This window comes from Taudactylus pleione, unplaced genomic scaffold, assembly GCF_031769625.1.
Source record: "Taudactylus pleione unplaced genomic scaffold, aTauple2 ptg001353l, whole genome shotgun sequence".
NCBI classification, from domain to species: domain Eukaryota; kingdom Metazoa; phylum Chordata; class Amphibia; order Anura; family Myobatrachidae; genus Taudactylus; species Taudactylus pleione.
The window spans coordinates 410897-434903 of NW_028285753.1; the positions used below are offsets into that span (position 1 = coordinate 410897).

General features: G+C 44.4%; 1 protein-coding gene and 1 pseudogene across 1 annotated transcript in view; both read left to right on the forward strand.

The window, feature by feature from the left end:
- SH3BP1 (SH3 domain binding protein 1) overlaps positions 1–24007 on the forward strand; it is a 263120-nt gene that overhangs the window by 231309 nt on the left and 7804 nt on the right. The window contains exon 17 of the mRNA XM_088463396.1: positions 469–590. Within this exon, the coding sequence (XP_088319522.1) occupies positions 469–590 (122 nt within the window). The remainder of the gene's footprint in view (positions 1–468; positions 591–24007) is intronic.
- LOC148443010 (5S ribosomal RNA) lies at positions 14148–14265 on the forward strand (annotated as a pseudogene).

Sequence of the window (24007 nt, forward strand, 5' to 3'; positions counted from 1 at the left end):
ACAGATTTACTAACATAAAAAATTGCCTGCTAGTAAATGTGTGATTTAGCCACAGAAACACAGCATTGATTTAGATTTAATATTAGCCTAGGTCTCTAAAATGTATAGGTCAAAATAAATAACTGTCTGAGCTTAATGAATTATAAAAGTGTCCACATTACTGAATTAACATATACAGTAAATATGAAAGAAGAACTTGGAGGTTATGTAACTACTAGAGATGGTACTGGAGGATTAAGCATGTGAAATCTGGGGATACCTGGATATAGAATATGACTGAGTCTGAATTATTAGCAGCTTATGAAATTGTGTAACTTTTGGGGGTCAATTAAATTATCCGCAAGGGGGGGTGATGAACGTCAGTAACAGCACCTCAACTCACCCCACTCGTGTCCTGATCTCGCCGTAAGTGCGGCATATAGAGGCAAATTTAATTGACTTATTATTATTGATGTCCGTCTTTCTCAGAGGTGCTGAAATTCAAGAACAACTTTCAATCAACACAACTGCTTTAAAGACCATGACCCCTACAGAAGAGGGCTGTGATACACCCACACATGTGGAATTTAGCCCACCGACGGCACGTAAAGGTGAGTAGAGAACCATGCCAAGCATACAGCATACTATTGTCAGTATGTGACCTTCACTTAAAAAGGACAATAGTGATCATGCTAGAAAACACTTAAAGCATCCATTGTATACAACAAGGTGTAGGGCGCAGTGACAACAGCTCCTGTCCCCTATACCGTTATTGGCAGGCTAGGTGAGTTAAGTTGAGTGCTATTTTTCTTGCCGTCTCCGTTCTCGCCATCCTTCAGCCACAGCCGGGCATGCAAGGAGTAGGCAGCGATGGTGCCACGATTCTGCTGGCATCCAACCATGTACCAGAGGTGCAACATTCTGGTAAGTAGCTCCCATCTAGAGGAGGAGGGTTAAAAGTCACAGTTCAGCCCCTTGTCCTGCATTGTGGAGGTGGTGGCCCTGTGTCGGGCACAGGATGTATAAGTTTGGGGAAAGATATTATCCCTTTATCTTCTGTGGCCTCCCACATGCCTTCTCATCTGAATTGTAGTAGTGGTGAAGTGTACTAGGTCTTGCTGGTTATTCTGTGGGCTCTTTTTGTATCTGATCTGTGTCATTTGCAGTTGCACATCTATTGTGTGGGCTATTGTAGAGCTCCTGCAGCTCATTGTACACCCCAGGACAAGAGCAGGGATGCCTCCTCCTCCCTTCTCTTTACTAGAAGTCACAGGAACCATGGAATCAACATTGCTTTCCCTGGGGCCTCTAACCAGGGCCCTTGGACCCAGCTTGGTTGCACCCAAGACACTGGCTTGGGCCCAGGGCTTGGCATGGTCTATGCAGGGTCTGCTTCAGGTGTCCTCTTTCTTTGAATGAATTATAGCTTTCAATTCTACTTCTATACTGTGGATGCTACAGGACCCATATGTTTTGCTGGCTCTGGAGAAGTCTTGAAGGGAGAGATGGAAGCCTCCGTCCCTGAAGTTTCCTTGTGTTCTGGGGAGGATTTCAAAAGGAAAGTGGAAGTGAATATTCTAGTATTTGCCATCAGACAGACACTAGATGTCAGGGCAAGCTTGGAGATTCAGAACAAAAACAAGCAGTCAGAAATATGGGAACATCCTAGTATACCCTAGTACATCCCAGTACACCTTAGTATACCCTAGTACATCTTAGTATACCCTAGTACATCCCAGTACACCTTAGTATACCCTAGTACATCTTAGTACACCCTAGTGTATCCCAGTATACCCTAGTACACCTTAGTATACCCTAGTGCATCCCAGTACATCTTAGTATACCCTAGTACATCCTAGTACACCCCAGTACACCTTAGTACACCCTAGTACATCTTAGTATACCCTAGTACATCTTAGTATACCCTAGTACATCCCAGTACATCTTAGTACACCCTAGTACATTCCAGTTTACCCTAGTACATCCTAGTACACCCTACTACATCCTTTTATACCCTAGTACATCCTAGTACATCTTAGTATACCCTAGTACATCTTAGTACACCCTAGTACATTCCAGTTTACCCTAGTACATCCTAGTACACCCTACTACATCCTTTTATACCCTAGTACATCCTACTACATCCTTTTATACCCTAGTACATCCTAGTGCACATACCTTTCTGGACTGAGGTGGGACCCTCTCTTTAGCTCTTCAAACAGGCTGATTTCTTCCTTTTGGCTTATTAACTTTGTTTTCATACTTAAACAAGATAGGTGAGGATGATTCTTTTCCAACCACAATAATCAAACAAGTATTCTACAAATTGTTGATTGTATTTAGCTGGAAACAGTCACTCAGGTAAGTCACGGCTGAAACTTTTTTTCACAGAAGAGTTTTCTCTAAAGGGACATACACATTAGACGATGAGCTGAAAGATATTGGATGTACACACTGAACAATATCGTTAACGACATCGTTCGTTGAAGTCATCCTGCCACATCTTTGAACAGGCACTTTCTGACGATATCGTCAGATTGGCCTGTATGTTTGCACGACAGCAAACATCGTTAATGACCCCTGTGAGCATCTGTCGATGGTCGTTCACCGCATACACACTGAACGATATGAACGATCTCGTCCATATCGTTTAAAAAAATCGTGAAGTGTGTGCTGTTTAACACATGAACTTAGGGCATAAACATTCACTAGAGATGTGCGCAGACCCCTGTGTTTTGGTTTTGGTTCTGGATATTTTAAATAACATTGATAAAAACAGCTAATACCATATGTCATTTGGGCCTGTTTTTGTTCCTACAGTATTATTAACCTTAATAACATTAATTTCCAGTCATTTCCAGTCAATTTTGACCACCTCACAGCTCACAATATTATTTTCACCCATATTGGCCAAAGGCTGCAGCGAGCTGGGTGGCTAAACTAAGCGCCAGAGCAGCAGCCGTTTACAATAGAATAAAGCACATCTAGGAATCAGAGTGGCACTGCAGTGGCAGACAGGGTGGCAGTTTAATATAAACTATACGATGTTATAGAATGTTTTCATTAAACAAGAACTAGATTAGAGGCCAGCATAGGTAAAAGGTAGTGGATTACTATTTAGTGGAAGCGAATTAAAGGATTGATTGATTCACTATCTGTGAATGTGTTTGAGCACTGAAAATTTGCCATTTGCGGGCATTCTATTTAATGAGGATTTATTTTAAGGGAATATTTCACAAGTAGGATTATTAAGCAAAATAATATTTTGTCTTTTGTGTTTTCGTTATCGATTTCTTGTATCAAAATGACTGCTAAATGTTGTACTAAAGGAAAAATTTTTTCAAAATGAAGCTTAATTGGACCACCTTAATTGATCACCTTTAGTAGATGCACTATGACTGGCAGCAGCCGCAGCACTAATACTGGTTTGCTGCATCTGCTTCTTTATTGACTGATCCGTGATTGTTATTTGTTTTTGACACCAGGACAGGAGTATAGCTACTATTGTTCAACTTATCGGCCACCACACTGAGTGAACGTATAACAAACCATGACATAGGGAAAGGAGGGACTGTTACCGTTGCCGTGCAGTTTTAATAAAAGAATGGACATTTTTTTGTTACACCAGCCAAGAAATAATTTTTTACACTTGAGAAATGTTTTGGGAGCAGATGATGGGGATGGAACCACCCCACACCGTCACTTACACTGGAAGGAAAACAGACTCTGCACATACACAAACACCACTGGGAACTGTTTTCAGGCACTAGAAGAAACCGGTCTCCTTTGTGAGAATTGCTGTGGTTACAGATGATGGGGGATATCACTGCACACAGAGGGCCTTATTCAGCTTGGACCGCGGCTGCAATCGCGCATGCAGTTCTGCTGCGAAAGTGTGCTAATATGTGCAATCGCAAAGCCCTGGCACACACGCAGACACCCAATTCCCCTCTCACACATCCGTAATACCCTGCAATCCAGCCAAAACATCACTAACATCGAAGTACATCGGAGCCACTCGCACATTCAAGGCAGGTCTGACCCTACCACTAAATTGCTAACAACCACGCACGCTATGAGATCGCAGGCTGCGGAGGCCATCGCAGTGGCTAAGCTATGCACGCCCCTGCAATGGCGATGAAACACACTGGCACGCTGCATTCACCCGAACAACCGTCGTCGTTGCCCCCCCCCCGTCACCGCCCCCAAACGGTACTTCCAGTCAGTCACTCTGCGATGGGACTGCGTACACACTGCGTCTCATTTCCGATTGCAGTGAGGCATTCGCATACGTGCACTGTTATGCATACATATGCGCAGTACGAAATAATCACCCGTCTGCATACGCTTTAGCAGTTTCCTAGGGGGAAAAAAGGGAAGGTTCACTATAACTAAGAAAATAAAAACACCACCACACACAGCCAGTAGCTTGTGTGTGCTCTACAGTGAGTGTGCTCTATAGTGAGTGTGCTCTACAGTGAGTGTGCAGTCAGTGAGTGTGTACTGCAGTTTGTGAGTGTGCACTGCAGTTTGTGTGTGTGCTTGTCTGTGTGTGCAGTCGGTGTGTGTGTGCAGTGTGTGTGTGGTGTGATTGTGCTGTCAGTGTGTGTGTGTGCAGTCTGTGTGAGTGTGCTGTCAGTGTGTGTGTGTGTGCAGTGTGTGAGTGTGCTGTCAGTGTGTGTGCGAGTGTGCTGTCAGTGTGTGTGTGTGCAGTCAGTGTGTGTGATGTGACAAACAACAGACACACATACAGTGACAATGTTGCCTGCAGTAACCCTCCAGGCACATACTCCACTTTGTACTAGTCCTACACGGACTCCTACACCAGTACTAATGGTGCCCTTATGGGCTAGTGGTGGTTTTTTTTAGATGACAGTGCTCCAGCCCACAGTCCCACACCCCTTCCCTCCGCTCTCCTGTGTAAGATGGCGCCTGATTACGAGGGAGGGACTTTCATATGAAATCCAAAACACACGAGATCCAATTCCAGGAAGATGGCGCTTTGCCTCGTTTTGGGATCTGAATTTGGAGGGAAGATTAGAGCTGGGACATTGGATCACTCGGATCCCAGAGGTTCAGGTGTGTGTGGTTTCCAGGGAAACTGAACCTCACATATCTAATAGTGCATACACAACGATTGTAAAATTTGTTCAATCGTTCATAACTTTGACATGTAGGGCATGCATCCACCAATGATGCGCGTTCCCGCATGTCAAATAACGATCTCTGACTCGTCTGTGTTTGCAGTCAGATTTTAACGATTCCATTAATTTTAATACTGTTAGAAATCGTTCGTTGATGAAATCGTTCAAATCGTTGTAAAAATCGTTCATCATTCATCAAATTTGACCGTGTGTATGTACCATAACATTAACCTCTGTACCTAATACAGATATTACCTTATACATTTATTCCCTATTGTAACCTGCTTATATAAATCAGTCTAACTCTCGGTTCTAACTATCTTACTTTACCCAACTCAGGAGCTCATTCAGACCCGCTCGCTAAGATGCAAACGCTCGTTGCTGCCAATGGTACGCAGTGTGTATGCATTGTGCGCAGTGCGTGTGCACATACCTTAGCGAAAGTTCACAATGCGTTCGCTCGCTGCGCATAGACAGCCCAGCAGAGTGAGTGACAGGAGAGTCCGTTTGTAGGTGGTAACAGGAGCTGGACAGGGGAGTGGAGGTGCAAACGCAGGCGTGCCTGAGCATCTCAGCGGCATGTTAGAGGCGTGCATAATTATAAGACGGCATTATAGTACACGTCACCTGGCTTGTTTTTACACTGAAGTGCTCGCAGTGCTTGCGGCAGGGTATGGTCAACCTCAAGCGCTGCGATAGCATCCGATGTTACCCGATGTACCGATGGTTGCATACACTTCCTGGACATGATGTGCACAAGTGGGCGTCTTAAGTAGGCTGGTGGGTGTCTGTATACCCTGTGTGATCGCTCTCTAAAGAATACTGGGCGTGCTAATGCATTGCTGTGCGATTGCACTGCCTACGCAATTTGCATACACATCGTCTGGAGGCGCAGATAGTGTACATGCATAGACAGCGTATGATAGTTTTAGAAATTAGGGAACTGAATGTGTATTTTGAATGAGATGGATGTATAGAGTGAGAAAGATGCTGGAACCCAGTGGGATTGTTGTGGTGAACAAATGGGAAGATTGTGGGCACTGAGTGGGATGTGGGAGCCACATAACTGTTCAGACCTCAGTTGCATAGACTGCATTTGTGTATTCCAATAAGCAGACCATTTTATGAGTGACAGCAATCTCATTCTGTGAGAGTGCTCAATCTGCAGTTAACCACAGGGTGTGATGGCATACCATATCTGTATTGCGCAAGCAACATGTCCATTAAGGCGTCAGCCTTCATGATTGGAATTTCATTGCTTTTTTTAGTTTGAGTGGCACAAATTCAGTAGGTTTTGGGAAATTTCAGATCATGTCTAAGAAGCCTTAATGGGAAATGTAAAACCGTAAGGTTTTTTGTCTATGGAATTTCATAGCTTTTTTATAATTTATTAACCATCAGGGTTTTGACAAGCAAACCGGGCCACCTGCAGGGCAGAAGGACAACAAATACTTACACTAGCATGGGTGGAGGAGCGGACAGCACACAGGAGGTGTTCTAAGGGTGCAGATGGAGAGACTGCTGCAGGTGTGTGGAGCAGTGGCAGCAACAGGGCTGTGCACAGAAGCATCAGAGGGACTCGCTGGCGCTGGGCATGCACCTGAGAAAATCAAATTAATAAGACACAGATGATTGGACGTATCAGTGAGATCCATCCATGTATCTGTTAAAAAATGAATGTGTAATATTAAAAAAAAATGACGTGCCCCTACAGCACAACCAGCCCCAGTGCTGCTTGTGCTAAATACAGGGGACAAACGACGTAGGGGACAAATGACGTAGGGGTCCCCTGTATTAAGCACAACCACGCCAGGCTAATCAGAGCCAGTCCTGGTTGCCAAAATACAGGGGACAAACAACGTAAGGGTCCCCTCGAAAAAAACTGAATTCTCCCATATAGAACTCCCAAGAGGGGGCAGGGTGTTTAAGGGGCTACAACTCAAAAGCTATTGGACGTACCGAGCTGAAATTTGGCACTTGTGTGTAGAACTGTTGCTCAGTGCTGCATGCCCAATTTCAGGGCAAAAACTAAAAAAATTAGGATTTGGGAGTAATCTAAAGTTCCAACTGTCAGTTTTTTCTGACACTCAGGACCACTATACTGCTGTTCTCTGTGGGGGATTTTTGGGAAGACATAACTCATAGTAGGGGGTGAGTTTAGATTTGGGATTTGTTTTATTAGGTAGCTCTTGTTCCAGAGTAGGTGCTTGTACAGTTTAGGTATTTGAGAAAGTTAGTTTTTAAACTATTATCTCACGAATCCGCCATTATAGAGATAGGAAGTTTCAACTTGTTGCGCATCCTCAGTAGGAGCCTCCATCAGGTGTACTCACTGTGGCTTCACTTGGATGCACCAAGATGGCTGGCAACTGCGGGCGGTAGCGGCGGTGGGCTTGGGGGACGGAAGTGGCAGTTAGTTGCGCCCGTGACCCGGGGGACGGTAGCAGGCATCAGCAGCGGTTGTGCGGGCGACAGCGCAGGCGGTGGTGGTGTGGGCTGCTGGACCCAAGGGAGGTAGCAGCAAACAGATGTAGGCTCGGATCTGAAAGATCTGTGATATCTGCATCTGTGTAGAAATAAACACAGAAGCAGGGACGGGATCAGTGAGACCCGTCTGTGCTTTTGTGTAGAAAAAAAGACAACCAGTATTGGGCTTTGGAGCCCCAGTATTGGTTGTGCTAATTACAGTGGACAAACAATGTACGGGCCCCCCTGTATGAAGCACAACCAACTCCACGCTTTTCAGAACCAGTCCTGGTTGCCAAAATACAGGGGACAAATTATGTAGAGGTCCCCTGTATTCAGCGCAATCAGCACAGGGCTCTGAGCCGGTCCTGGTTCTGTAAATACAGGGGTGAAAAATGCATAGGGTCCCCCTGTATTTACCAGCACTGGACTTTTTCTAGCAGGGGGGGGCTAATGCCACAGCCAGGGGAGTCCTTTCACCGGGCCAAAGCATCAACCCTGACCGCTAGTCAGCCCAGGCCAGGGATCCCTGAGCCTATTTCAGTTTCTGATTCTAGCACGAACCCTATATATTATATGCTTATAATCCGTACCATACAATATCTTTATATAAATCACTTAGGTCAAAAAACAGAATGTTGTATAATCCAAAGACCTACATTCTCACTATTATTATAGTTCCTTAATAATATGGCCTCATTCTCCCTCAAAGACCAACTGATAACCAAAAGACAAATCCCAGAAAATCTTGATGATATATTCTCAGACTTAATTTCTAATGGGACCAAAGATAACTGGGAGGAAGATCTTTTCAAACTTAAATCTATACTACAGCGTAGAACTAGAGTGACCTGGGATGTAACGACCCTGGAAAATTATCTCAAACATAGGATCACTCCTCGTGGGTTAAGACCGAAAATATTTCCAGCATTTAAATTGGCCACTGAAAACTTGAACAAGGACTGGGAAGCAACTTTATTGAAATGTTCCCAAGATTTGATGTCTATACTAATCAAACATAATCACATCATATTAGACAAATCTGAAAAAGAAATCGAAATACTTGGGAAGAAGTTGGAAAATTGGGAGGAGTCAACATTTCAAAAAATGGTAGAAAAACATAAAAAAGAACTAGAATCATATGAGTTGGACATTATTGAGAGGAAGAAGTTAAAATTCAACAGAGATAAATGGGACTTTCTTTCTTCAAGTGGAACAAATCATATAATATTAATTCTTATTACAAACCACAAGAAACATATACCTCATCAGAGTTGGAATCATCAGGAGGGGGGGAGTTTTCAGATAATCAGAATACATTTCAAATATCTCGCTTGCTACATGATAGATTTGATGATCAGCTTCCATCATCTTCTTTTTTAGGATTAAGCAGGGGGGGACGCACCAAATTCCGTCCAAAAGGAAAACGAGGCGGAGCAAGAAAAAGTGCAGAGGAACATCTGGAATTGGATCATTGACTTCCACAAAGATATTCGACCAGGATCCAAAAGAAATAACTGAGAATTCCAATTTGAGGGTTATTAATTTATCTGATTTAATTCCTACTGAAGCGGAAATATCTGTTCTTAATAAAGGACTTTCCTTTTCCCCAACATATTCCTTTGATCGATTCAGTTGGGAAACAGATCTAAAGCTATTTGGACGCAAGCTCTTGCTTAAAAAGTATTTCATCAATTTGAACAAAGATTGTAAGGATGACACCAACTTGATTTTGGTGTATCCGATATCCGGAGAGACATTGGACTGGGATGAGGATGAAGTAGAAGCGATACGTACACTCGAAGTACCTCAAGATGAAGGCAATTCTATTATGGAACAACAGAAAAGACCATTAATTAAGAAAAAATCAACATTCTTTCCTTCAGAATCCATCAGCCCGGAAATTAAAATCTTTCAAGAACTTGTTTCCAAAGATCTTGATGAATTACACATGAAAATGAAACGACAACCGCGTACTATTGGCAATCTCAACAAACAAGAAATTCAAGCCCTGAAAAATATCAAGAATTGGAAGGGGGTAGTTATTAAACCGTCCGATAAAGGTGGTAATGTTGTCATCTGGCCCACAGATATGTATGAAAGGGAAGCAATGCGACAACTCAATGACAAAGAATGTTATCAAAACATTCTTTTCAATCCCACAGTTAACTATACCAAGTTATATAACAACATGATAGATAAAGCCAGGAATGAGGGCATTATTCTTAAACAAGAATATGAATATCTGAGAGTGCCAAATCCAAAAGTCCCTACACTCTATCTACTTCCAAAAGTTCACAAGAACCTTCATGACCCACCGGGGAGACCTATAGTCTCTGGTGTGGGTGGTCTCTGAAAATGCAAATAGATTTGTTGACCTCCACCTTCGTCATCATGTATTGGGCTTAACATCCTACATACAGGATACATCGGATATTCTCAGAAAGCTACATGATGTTAGGTTGGAGAAACATTTTCTTGTTACTTTGGATGTAGAATCTCTGTATACGTGTATCGATCATGAATTGGGAACTCAGGCAATTGCATATTTTCTCCAAATGGAAGAACCTTGTCAATTCCATCAATTTCTTTTAGATCTTCTGAAATTCATTTTGACCAAAAATTATTATACCTTTGGGGGCCGCTTCTACCTGCAAATGAGGGGGACAGCAATGGGGGCTACTTGTGCCCCCACTTATGCCAACTTCTTCATGGGCAGGTGGGAGCGGGAGTTCATTTTTGGAGAGACCTTGGAGCACTATACGAGATTCGTTGGAGGTTGGTGGAGATATATTGACGACATCCTTATGATATGGGAAGGAGAGGAACAACTGCTTCTTGAATTTATCCAGGAACTTAACAAGAACAAGGATAACAACAAACTGACTTATCAGTATAGTCAAGAACAAATACCTTTCCTTGATTTGAAAATTTGTAAGTCTGATGAGGGGATTATACATACGGAACTCTATCATAAGGATACGGCAACTAATAGTCTGTTATACCAGACTAGTGCACATTTTCCGCCCACAGTAGAAAACCTTCCCAAAGGCGAGTTCTTACGTTTGAAACGTAACTGCTCAGAAGCACAAACATACCAATCCAAGAGTGATGAATTATCAGACAGATTGAGAGAAAGAGGATATAGCAGGAGGTGCATGAAGCGAGCCCAAAAGAGTATCCAAGACACCCATAGAGACCAACTGATTTTCAGAGATAGGAAGCAGAAGGGGCCTGTAAGAAGGGATGAAACTTCCAAAAATAAAACAAGATTTATATGCAATTTTTGTAAAGAATAGAGAACCATTCAGAGTATCATCCAACTACATTGGCCAGTTCTTCATCTAGACAAGGATTTATCTCAAATTTTGGACGATAAGGTTACTGTGGGGTGGCGTAGAGCAAGAAATTTGAGAGATAATCTTGTCCAAAATCACTATGTCAAATTTCCTAGAGGAGAGAGCAAAACACAAGGCTCTCATGCATGCGGTACATGTAAAGCATGTCAATATATGACCAAATGTGACTCTGTTCATGATAAATATGGAACCAAAATTCAGATAAGAGACTTTATCAATTGTCATACTACATGTGTTGTTTACTGTCTTATTTGCAGTTGCAACATTAAGTATGTCGGGATGACCTCCAGGAACCTTAAACAACGTATTCTGGAACATGCAGGGACTATTAGGAATGCCCCCGTCGGATTTAGCTAAATTTAAGAAATTAACCTCGGTAGCCCGTCACTTTCATACCCATCACAATGATAGTCCTAAAGAATTAAAAGGTTTTGGTTTGGAGAAAGTGAGTCTGGGAATTCGGGGGGGTGACCTCACGCAAGAACTGATTAAATGTGAAAGTAGGTGGACATTCAGGTTAGGTGCCCTCAATCCGCAGGGCATGAATGAATATATAAATTATGGTGTATTCCTATAAGTAGCTCAACCACATGTAAGCTGATTGATATCCTATGTGCCATGATTATTTATTTATTTGAGATTTATTAATGCTATACATTCAAATTAATCTCTTTATTTTATTTTATACTTCTTCATAAATATAATTTTTATTTTTATTATTTTTAATATTTATATTTATTTATATTTAGTTTTATTTTTTGAACTCTATTTGTTATGATGCCAATAATGAGATTATAATGTTACAAATGTTATGGATATTAAGTTATATTATCTAACACGTAACCTTTTTTCACTTTTCATTCATTTATCATTAAGAATTTTCACTTGGTGTTTTGCTGCATGTTATTTCAGCATATTGACACTAGTATATAATAATGCACTTTTTACATCATTTTAATTCACCATTTTACTATAATATGAATTAGTTTTAGTCACTATTTATATGACTTAACAAAGAAACTAACATTATTACACAAAAGTAAAATTTAATTGCTAATAATTGTTTGGTTTTTTTGTTGAGTTATACACTATTGTTTTTATAATTAAACATAATTTTGCTAGGTGCACACTTCCTTATTTTCACTGATTTTATTATTACACAATTATTATTTATCTTAATATCCTCAGTTACATTAGCATTCCACATTTATATGGTAGTAATAACTGTATAATCATGACACTATCCTCAATACAGTAACTTTTTTACTGTTTATTTATAATACATATAATTTATAATTATTTTATTTATTAATTTTTTCTAATATTATTGACACTATGTACATTATTAATTTATTGAGTAAATAATGCCATCGTTTAGACACGTAGTCAGGCTAGGTAGCCAGAACTACATTTACCATAATGCACTGCACAAAAATATTGTGCGATTAAATATACAATATATAAACCTTCTTACTTGGAGTATATAGATTTACCTGAAGCCTTTTACCATTTAACTGGATTTTCCAATTTAATTTGTTATTTAATCTATCCCAGCATTTCCTTTATAGATCGTTGGACTAGTACAAACTACATCTACCAGCATGCAATGCACTATATATTTTTATATTATTGGCACTGAGTTCGATCATGTGATTTCGGAGGGGCGAAGTTATCTCTATGGTAACCTCCCGCGCTCCAATTACACTGTGCCGATAGTACAAACTACACTGTTGTGCTAGCACAAACTACATCTACCAGCATGCGATGCACTATATTTTTATTGGCGCTGAGTCAGATCATGTGACTTTGGAGGGGCGGAGTTATCTCCATGGTAACTGCCCGCGCTCCAATTACACTGTGCCGATAGGGTGAGACTAAAGGTTCTTGTACTTAAATAGTGAGTTACAGGCTATCGACATGGATGAGGTGAATAAGCCCTCCGTCGGGCGAAACGCGCGTCCTCACTTATTTACACACCGTTTGGACCTCCAGCCGATGCACGGGCTGGATGCCTCAGTGATTTGGATGACAGTGGTATTGTATTTTGCACATGCTGATCTGGCAGGACCTCCGTGTCCTAAAACCCGCTAATTGCGGGGGTTTTGATACAAAAGTGCTGCTGACTTGCATATTGGCACAGCAGGATTCTTGTCTCTAGGACCTGTCTTTACTAATTAACAAATGGTTATGTGTGATTTATTTAGTGTCACTTGCTGTTCACAACCTTAATAACACCTGTATACGTATCCAGGGATCAATTGGTAATCATGTTCATTTACACATTATGTACTTTATCTTGGTCGTATTTATACTATCATTTGTAAATTGAAACTTTCACTGACTGGCTGTGAGATAAAAAAAAATTTTCATACTTTTTTGGTGAATGCCGTTTTTTAAATCAGTTCACAGCAGTATAAATTGGTCACAACCTTTTCATTCTACAGTGGAGAGATATGGTGCACTATATATTTTTTGATCATATCACCATTTTTTGTAATCAGTCTGATTTATAAATCATATTTTTACCTTTTATATATTTTTCTTCACTGGTGGATCTAATTATGTCAATTGCTTTATTGATATATGCATAATAACACTTCCTTGTTTTGTTTTGGATTTGATATGTGTGTATATACACAGAATATGTGACTTTTATTTTTGCATTTAGGATTTTCTCACAAAGGATCTTTTTGACCATACTATAAAATATATGTGGTCCTTAGTAATGTTTACAGTGATAGCGAGTAACAATTCTTTATATTCTTTGATGATTTGAGGAGATACCTGTTGTGTTAATTTTGCTTATTATACCAATTATGAAAGTCAGTTGCTGAGATATATCTTTTTATTCAGTTGGTATATACAAATACTGTTCCCAGTTTGAATCTGTTATTATAGTTTAATACAACATATTCTGTCGGACTAACTTTATATGTCCTTTATGCAGCTTCAATTGATTGCATTATAATTTATGGTTTACCTCTTTATTGAACAAGGGGGTCTATAAATCCATGATATTATTTGCACAATAAATCTGGGGATTTTTTTGATTTATCTATTATACATGTGGTACAAATAAAGTTTGCTTGTGCATTCTTTTTTTGGAAGCTGTTATTTATCAACAAATGGACTATTAACCTTATTAGTCCTACACATATATATTGCTGTGACCTGGTAATTGTGCAATTCTCCCTATAATACCTACAGCCATACATTACGTGATTGCCCAATCTCGTCTGATCTTGGAAGCTAAACTGTATTTGGCCTGGTTAGTACCTGGTAGGGTGACCTCCAGGGAATACCAGGTGCTGTACTTATTGAGATATATATTTGGGAGTGGTTCTGCACACGGCCAAGCAATACTATAGTTTAGTTTATACTATCAATCAAACACATCCATTTTCGAGTGTGTAATAAATTACAAATTCGCCTTCAGATTTCATTATGAATTATGAAGTCTGCTCTTTTATGATGGATTTATACCATCTGAACTTTTAACACAATTCTATGGTACCTGATTATTTTACTGTTGGTAATAAAAGTTATGTTTTAATGTATTGATAAGTATTAATTAAGAGTGCCCCATATAATAGCCATACTTTTTCTTCCTTTTGTTGTTTGAACCCTGGGATACCCAGAACCCCTGGTTGGTAGTAATTTTTTTTTCCAAACAAGCACAGACGGGTCTCACTGATCCCGTCCCTGCTTCTGTATTTGTTTATTTACACACAGATGCAGGCTCGGATATGAAAGATCTGTGATACCTGCATCTGTCTCCTGCTGCCTCCCCAGAGTCCTGCCACCTGCACTGCTGCCACACTGCCACCGCTAGTGCCCACTACTGTCCCCGGCTCCCAGAGCAGCTAACGCCTGCTACCCCCCTCCCTCCCCCGGGTCCCGGCCGTTCTACCCGCCCGTGCCAAATTTCAGCTCAGTACCTCCAATAGATTTTGAGGTGTAGCCCCTTTAAACACCATCCCCCCCCCCTCACCTCGGGAGTTCTCTCTGAGAGAATTCCATTTATTTTAGATTCAGCCTTAGTATAAGGGCACGACTGTACATATAGGTTTAGGTGTGTGAAGGTTTAGGTGTATGAAACATTAATTTATGACAAAATAAAGCCAAGCAGTGACAATTTTAGTGAAGCATGTCAATGAAAAAACAGTCCCTGGTAGCCATCTCTCTGTGTGTTTGCGCTAATCTTGAGAACCACTGGACAGATTTTGATGCAGTTGTTACTATTCTATAGAGCATTTGTGGAGGAAGGTTTAGATGTATGACACATTAATGTATGACATAAGGGAGCCGAGCAGTGATTATTTTAGTGGAACAAGTCAATGACAGAACGCACATCTGAGAGCTTTCTTGCCTTGCCTTGCCTAAACTGTTAAATTGCATCGTTGTGATAGATCTTTATTTTATACTATGTAGAGATTGATACATATCAAGGTTTGCAAGTAAAATTGTTGTTAGCCCTGTTTACTGATACAATATTTAATTTTTTCTCCTTTTTTACTGCTCCTAATTCATTTATGTGAATAACGATTATTTCAAACGAGTCCAATTCCGGTAAGCGCCGCTTTGGCATGACAATAAATAATAAATACAAAGAGTGGCTGCGCAAATAAAATGATCCCTACAGAAATGAGGGGCAGCTGGAAAGTATGTAGGCTACCCCACCTACACAAATCAAATGTAACAAAATAAGGGAAGAGAACCAGCGATCACCCAATGTGACACCAAAACATGGCAATTCCAGAAAAAAATATATATAATGTATATACAGTATGTAGTTATATCAAATAATACAAAACCAATATGACTAAAAATGTTTATTAAATAAGATAATGAGTACTCAATATATATACAGTATATCAGTCTGACAATGTGAGATGAGTATTCAGTTAGGTTTTACTCTGAGACGTATTTGTTCATCTAATACTGGTATCCAAACAAGGTACAGGACAAACATACAAACAGGGTAAGGGTAAAAATGACAATTCACCAATGGAACTTGGAGTGAATATAGGAAGAGCAGGTTTTCTGGATCTCCTTATTTGTGCAATTGTCACATTCCAAATACTGTTAATGCAGTGTACTGAAGAAAGTAATAGCTGCAAAGTTGTAGTGATCAGTTCAGTTTGGTAGAATTTTAGCAGTCTTCTTAGAGTCAAAAGAATGGGGTGATACGTCTGAACGACGTTTTACTCACCCGTCTATGCAGGAACATAGAGAGCTCCTTCCAGTGTCTCAGGTGGGGGTCCATATTCAAATCGGTCCCAGAGTGTGGGATTCAGGCTGGCCGCTCTTTGTAAATGAGCGTATTCGATGTAAGATGCAGGGGGTCCGCTCCAGTCATAGTCTGGGCTGTTCGCTTTTCTATGGGTCAAGGCGCAGCTTAATGCAGGATGCAGCGGTGGACATCTGCTGACACACACCTAACATGCTGTGGCAGGCTAGTGTGTCAGTTTCCAAAAGTCCCACAATGCAATGTGTTTTGCCCCCTGGCAGGCTTCATCAGGCTTCAAATGGGATACTGCTTACCTGCATAGGCTCTCCTTATATAGGAGGCTAATTGGCAATTAAAGTGGCAAGTGCTAATTAAATGAGTATCAAGCTATAAAACACATAAAGACATACATGTAATGACACAGACAACAAACCAGTTTGAATAAAATGGGTCCACAATCACACAATCATCTAGCCTCCTTGCGCGTGGTGTGACTCGGTAGCGCCAAACTTCTTTTTGTGTGTCTCTTTACATTTAGATGCGACTTGGTAGCACAAGCAGCTTCTTAAAATGATATGCAGCATGCCTATGTTCTGGGAGCAAGTGCGGTGTATCTGCATGCTAAACGCTACATTTCAGTGGCTGTAACACTGTAACATAGTTTCTACTTCAGGGTCCATAGGGTATCCACAGGATACCTTGGGGGTATAGGTGTGACGTCAGTCGCAGGGCACCAAAGAGTTAAGCTTTCAGCCTCCCAGGATGCACTAGGTCCCCCTCCTATACCCCGCCCCCGGGCCAAGGCACCTCAGTTTAGTTTGGTGCCCAGCCGGAGTCGGGTGCACCTGTTGGAGTGGGGGCTAGAAGAACCCCTGAAGCTTTTTCTTCATGCAGCTGTGGCTGCACATCTGGATGAACAGCATGGACAGTCAGTCCTGACGTCCATGCTGTCTTCCCTACACCCCGCCGGTACCAGAACGCCGGTACTGATCCGGGGATGCTGGTGGGCGTCTGGGGTCACAGCTAGCGGTGACCCCAGATGCTCCGGACCATGGCCGGATTCAAGGGGGACAGAGGTAAGCAGCGGGGTCCCGCGGTGGGTCCCCGCTGATCACATGGTCCTAAGTCCCCAGGCAGGGGGCTCCCTGGGGACTGGCTGCAGCGTGGAGCCAGGCGACCAACCTGCGCTTCCACTACCCCCTGGGACAGCGGACCGCAGCAGAGCGGTAGCGCTGCGGCGTCCCAGGGGTTAAATGCATGCAGGGGAGCGCGCCTTCCCTGTCTCACAGCCGGCGCCTCCCCCGCTGCACACAGCCCTCTCTGCATGCTGCCGACTGGTCCTGTGGCAGCGCTCCTCCCCCAGGCCAGCCTCCTCTCTGCTCCTCGGCGGCCATCTTCTCCAGAACGCATGGTGAACGCTGCTGGAAGCGCTGGACGGAAGCATCGTGGTCTGGGTCCCCCCGCATACCTCTCCTCCGCTGTGGCTCAGGTCTGTGTATGCAGCGCTGTGTCCTACCAGGCCCTGTGTCTGTGTAGTTGAGTAATCAGCGCTGTTAGTGCAGGAATTGTTATTTCTCTGCATTGTATGTGACTGTGCTAGCGCTGCTGCCTGTAACTTTTCTTCTCTAAACTGTCAGCTTTATTACTGTCCCTGTTCTTCTGCTAAAGCCCTTGCGGTGCGGTGCTGCAGGGTGGTCTCTCGCCTATTTAATACTTAATTGGTGAGAGAGGTCACATACGTGGTGCCATCATGTCTGAAAGTGATTTTCCCCTCCGGCTACAGTGTACCACGTGTAAAGTACCGTTAGCGGAGGGGGAGGGTAGCGCGGAGGGCCTTTGCCGGCAGTGTTTGTCCATGGCGCGGCCTATTACGGTTACAGCACCGGTACAGGAGCCGCCCTGGGCTTGTTTCGCTCAGGCGTTAACAGCTTTAGTGGGCCAGTTAGCTCCGCAGCCCGCGTTTACTCCGAGGGGTTTGTCCCAGCAGTTTGTGGTGTCGTCACCCATGCAGGGGTTCCCACGACAATTGGTGGTACCCCACAGTCTCCCTATTTCCCCGCTCCCGGGTTCTCAGGAGCCAGCGTGGGTTAACTCCCTGACGAGTTCTGTACAGCACTTGTCGGATGTGTTGCAAGGGGAGTCTGTGATGCGGCCTCATAAAAGGCCGGTGGCGTCTCTGTCCGCTCCTTATGAGGATGACGAAGGGACGTCTGATGATGGGGAGATTCTGGATCCTTACGATCAGGAACCTCTCCATACTAAGGACGCTGATGCTAAGTCCAAAGTATATATTCCTGGACTTATTCGGGCGGTCCGCACAGCCTTGGTGATTGAGGACGAAGTTCCCCCAGCGGCTAAATCTAAGTATGCCTTTTTCAAAGATGTGAAGGGCGATGCCACAGTCTTTCCTCTTTCGGGTCAGTTGGTGGACCATTTAGAGGAGGCGTGGAAACAACCTGGCAAAAGATACCAGCCGCAGAGACGCCTGGCGATGGCTTATCCGTTCACGGATAATTATTTTGCTAAGTGGGAATCCCCTCCACAGGTGGATTCTCACGTGACCCGTCTTGTCCGTAGTGCCACATTGCCGATGCCATCCATGTCCTCCCTTAAGGATGCTACGGACCGCAAGGTAGAAATCTGCCTGAAGTCCGCTTATTCCCTTGCAGGGGGGGGCAGCACGGCCGGCTATGGCCATTTGCTGGGTTGCCAGAGCGATGGAGCGCTGGGCGGATTCATTAGAGGCTTCTTTTGAATCCGACTGTCCGGCCGAACAGGCGGAGTTGATTGGCAATCTCCGTGATTCGGCCACCTACATCAACGAGGCGGCTCTAGACATTAGTACTCTGGTGTCTAGAATTTCTTCAGCAGCGGTAGCTGCTCGTCGCACCTTGTGGCTGCGATCCTGGAAGGCGGACGCAGATTCCAAGAAAGGTCTGGAAGCGTTGCCGTTTACCGGAGAAGTTCTCTTCGGTCCGGATCTGGATAAGATTGTGGCCACGCTGGCGGCAGCCAAATCTGCTTGTCTCCCGTCGGCCGCTGCTCCTTCTGGTTCGGGACCATCGTCCTTTCGGTCATCTAGGGCCCAGGGCAGGCCCAAACCACAGTCGTTTCCTCGACAGGCTGGCCCTAAGAAATCGGTCAAGCCCCGGAAGCAGGCATGGAGTACCAGACGTCCGGCCCCCAAGCCAGATGACAAGCCTGCGGCCTGACGGTCCGGGCCTCCCTTTGGGGGATCCCAGGGTGGGAGGCCGCCTGCTACAGTTCGCCCAGTGTTGGTCGACCACTACGACAGACACTTGGGTTCTGGAGGTGGTTTCCCACGGATACGCCCTCTCCTTCCGGCACAGACCCCCGGCTCGCTTCTTCACCACGGGTCTCCCATCAGACCGGAACAAGGCTACGGAGCTGCGGAAGGTATTGCACACTATGCTCCAGGCTGGAGTTATAGTGGCTGTTCCATTCTCCCAGAGGGGCCAGGGTTTCTATTCAAATCTATTTTTGGTACAGAAACCCAATGGGTCATATCGTCCGATTCTCAACCTCAAAGCACTCAACAAGTCTTTGCGGGTCCCGAAGTTTCGGATGGAGACCCTACGGTCCATCATTCTGGCGCTGGAACCTGGGGACTACTTGGTGTCATTGGACATACAGGACGCTTACCTGCATGTCCCTATTCTTTGGCGCCATCAACAGTTCCTCAGGTTTGCAATCCGCAGCGACCACTTCCAGTTTCGGGCGTTACCTTTTGGCCTGGCAACAGCACCACGTGTTTTCACCAAGGTGATGGCGGTCATGGCGGCTTCTCTGCGGCTGCAGGGAGTCCGCATGTTGCCGTATTTGGACGACCTGTTATTGGTGGCAGGATCTCCAGAGCTCCTGTTACGCCACTTGGACCTGACCATTGCACTGCTGCAACGGCACGGCTGGCTAATCAACTGGCAGAAGTCCACTCTAATCCCGTCTCGGAGGATTCTGCATCTTGGAGCCTTATTGGACTCGGGACAGCAAAGGATCTTCGTGACGGAGGACAAGATCTCTGCTTTACAGTCAAGGGTGCGCAGTTGCCTGCACAGCCGCCGGGTGTCCTTACACTCGGCGATGAGGTTACTGGGCTCCATGGTGTCGGTGTTCGACATGGTGGAATACGCCCAGTTTCACTCCAGACCTCTGCAGCACCTGATCCTGTCCAAGTGGAACGGGCTGACTCAGTCTTTGAAGTCCCAGACGATTGTGCTCACCCAGGAGGTTCGCCTGTCCCTTGCGTGGTGGTTACAGACGACCCACCTCAACAAGGGACGTCCGTTCTGGGTTCCAAATTGGGTCCTGTTGACAACGGACGCCAGTCTTCGGGGCTGGGGAGCAGTTTCGGGTCCACACTTGTTCCAGGGCAGGTGGACGCCGACAGAAGCGGAACTTCCAATAAATATCTTGGAACTCCGTGCGGTCTTCAATGCTCTCCAGCAGGCACAGCGGTTTCTCCAGGGTCGCCCGGTGCAGGTCCAGTCGGACAACGCTACCACCGTGGCCTACATAAACAGGCAAGGAGGAACTCGCAGTCGGGCGGCTCTCGTAGAGGTCTCTCGGATCCTGGTTTGGGCGGAGCGCAATCTTCCGGCCATATCAGCGGTCTTCATCCCGGGAGTGCTAAATTGGGAGGCGGACTTTCTAAGTCGCCAGGACGTTCATCCGGGGGAATGGTCCCTGCACCCGGACGTTTTTCAACTACTGGTGGACAGGTGGGGTCTTCCAGAAATCGACCTCATGGCGTCCCGGCACAACAACAAGTTGCCGGTGTACGGGTCTCGCACAAGAGACGAAGGGGCGTCTCTGGTGGATGCTCTGTCCGTCCGGTGGACGTTCCGGTTCGCATACCTGTTCCCTCCGGTCTCCCTTCTTCCACGGGTAATCCGGAAATTCAAACAGGAAGGAGGGACGCTCCTGTTGATAGCTCCCGCGTGGCCCAGACGGCACTGGTTCTCAGACCTTCAGGGTCTGTCCGTGGACAGTCCTCTGCGGTTGCCGCTACGACCGGACCTTCTGTCTCAGGGTCCTTGCCTTCACCCGGACCTGACTCGGCTGTCTTTGACGGCGTGGCTGTTGAGACGGCCATGCTGAGGTCCCGGGGGTTTTCCAGCTCTGTGGTGCGTACCATGTTACGAGCTCGGAAACCGTCTTCCGCGAGGATATACCATCGCGTGTGGCATACGTTCTTCCAGTGGTGTCGACCGAGAGGTTATGCACCGCGGGAGTTTCGTCTGTCTCGGATTCTCGCCTTCCTGCAAGCGGGACTAGATCATGGGCTTCGCCTTGCTTCTTTGAAGGTACAGGTTTCGGCCCTATCTGTCTGGTTTCACCGTAGGATTGCTACAATCCCGGATGTGCGCACCTTTATGCAGGGTGTTCTCCGCATTCAGCCGCCCTTTGTTCCACCTGTGGCGCCTTGGGATTTGGCTGTGGTCCTGAGGGCTCTCCAAGGACCGCCGTTTGAACCACTGGGCTCAGTGGATCTTAAATGGCTAACAGCTAAGACTGTTTTCCTTCTGGCCATTGCTTCGGCCAGACGTGTTTCTGAGTTAGGGGCTCTTTCTTGTAGACCCCCTTTCTTGGTTTTTTATGGGAACAGGGCAGTGCTCCGCACTCGGCCCGAGTTTCTTCCCAAAGTTGTTTCCCAGTTTCATGTTAACGAGGAAATAGTTGTTCCGGCCTTTAACTCACCGGGTCTTTCCATGGGTGAGGCCTCTTTGGATGTTGTGCGGGCCTTAAGGACTTATGTTGACCGCACTTCTTCGTTTAGGAAGTCGGACGCTTTGTTTGTCCTCTATGGCTTCCGTAAAAAGGGTTGGCCTGCTTGAAAGCAAACTTTGGCAGCCTGGATCCGTATGGCTATTTCTGAAGCTTATCTTCATGAAGGCCTACCGGTCCCTCCTTCTCTGAAGGCTCATTCCACTAGGTCTGTGGGTCCTTCGTGGGCAGCTCGACGTGGTGCCTCGGCAGTTCAGATCTGCAAGGCTGCTACGTGGTCTTCTGTCCATACCTTCGTGAGGTATTACAGGTTTGACACCTTCGCCTCTCAGGATGCTTCCTTTGGGCGGCGGATTCTCCTTTCTGCACAGGAGCGTCCCCACCCTTAAAGGATACTGCTTTGGGACATCCCCAAGGTATCCTGTGGATACCCTATGGACCCTGAAGTAGAAAATATGAGATATGGTAAGAACTTACCCTTGTTATCTCTATTTCTACGAAGTCCATAGGGTTCCACAGGACTCCCGCCCTGTCGCACCTGTGCTGCAGATGGGCTTTGCTCTGGTCACCGGTTTTCCGTCTCCCTCTGGTGAGAATGTGATTCTTGTATGTGTCCAGATCTTTGTTCTCTCTCTTCCTTCTCCTCCTCCGGCCTATGGCTTGGTAACTAACTGAGGTGCCTTGGCCCGGGGGCGGGGTATAGGAGGGGGACCTAGTGCATCCTGGGAGGCTGAAAGCTTAACTCTTTGGTGCCCTGCGACTGACGTCACACCTATACCCCCAAGGTATCCTGTGGAACCCTATGGACTTCGTAGAAATAGAGATAACAAGGGTAAGTTCTTACCATATCTCATATTGTTTAGCATGCAGATACACCCACACTCGCTCGCAGAACATAGGCATGCTGCATATCATTTTACTCAGCAGAAGCTGCTTGTGCTATCCAGTTTGAAGGTAAAAAGAAGCACAAAAACACGCTCAGTGCTACAGAGTCACACTAATCTCCCGCGTTATGTGTAGTGCGACTTGTAGCGATTGGATGATACATGTATGTGTATTGACATGTTACAGAATGTACCTAAAATTAGCATCAATAAACAATGAGATAGCGTTAATTGTATTAAACTATTCATGAAAGGGAAGGAGGATACAGTGTCATTTAGGTACAGTATACTAATCTTAAATTAGGAAGGTTTACAGGACTAAGAAAGAGAGGTCCTTTTTTTGTAGTTTATACCTAAAATTGGAAAATTAGAAACAGAAATGAAGCAATGGTGTGAGAGCACCACTCTATCCCATTATATGGAACATTAAATTTTACCAAGAGGTTTGAGAATTTTAAAGAAACCAACCTTCAACTCAAAAAATTATCAATTCCTTTCCAAATGGAGTGAAGTTTTAGACCATTGTTCCTTTAGAGCTGATAATTGAAGATAGGGATATTGCAATAAAAAAAATGCAGAAATAGAAATAGATGATATCAGGAAAATATTGGAACCTCTAAAACATCTGGAGGACTTTAAAAACTTGGAAGCTCTCACTAACAACAAACTAAAAAAATTAGAAGAAGTTATCCTACAGAAAAAGAAAAAGTTCATAGGAGACTTAGAGGACTATAACAAACGACTACAGAAACTGGCGCTCCAACAATGGAAGAACCAGTAACCGTAATCGCAGAAACAAAAATTATGGATTACCGTGGGAAGGAAATATGAAAAAACAAAGTTATAGACAATAGAAAATTGAAAGAACAACAATCACCAAGTTTAAATAGAACAGCCCCATATTTGAGTATGACCAACCCAAACAAAAATAGGGATGATGTCTATATGAATGACCATCAAAGAAGAGAGAAACCCCATTGGAAACACTCCCTTCAAAGACGCAATGCTATGGTTAGGAATGAACCACACCAATCCAACCCAAGAGGGAGACAACAGTACTTTTTGGGACCCTTAGGGGACAACAAGATTATACAATAAGGGAATATACCAATACGAATCTCATAGAGAGCTTCAATTGTGGCAGGGATGACCAACAGGCCATCCTGGATCTATCTGCCCATGCGTTGATGGAACGTCTAA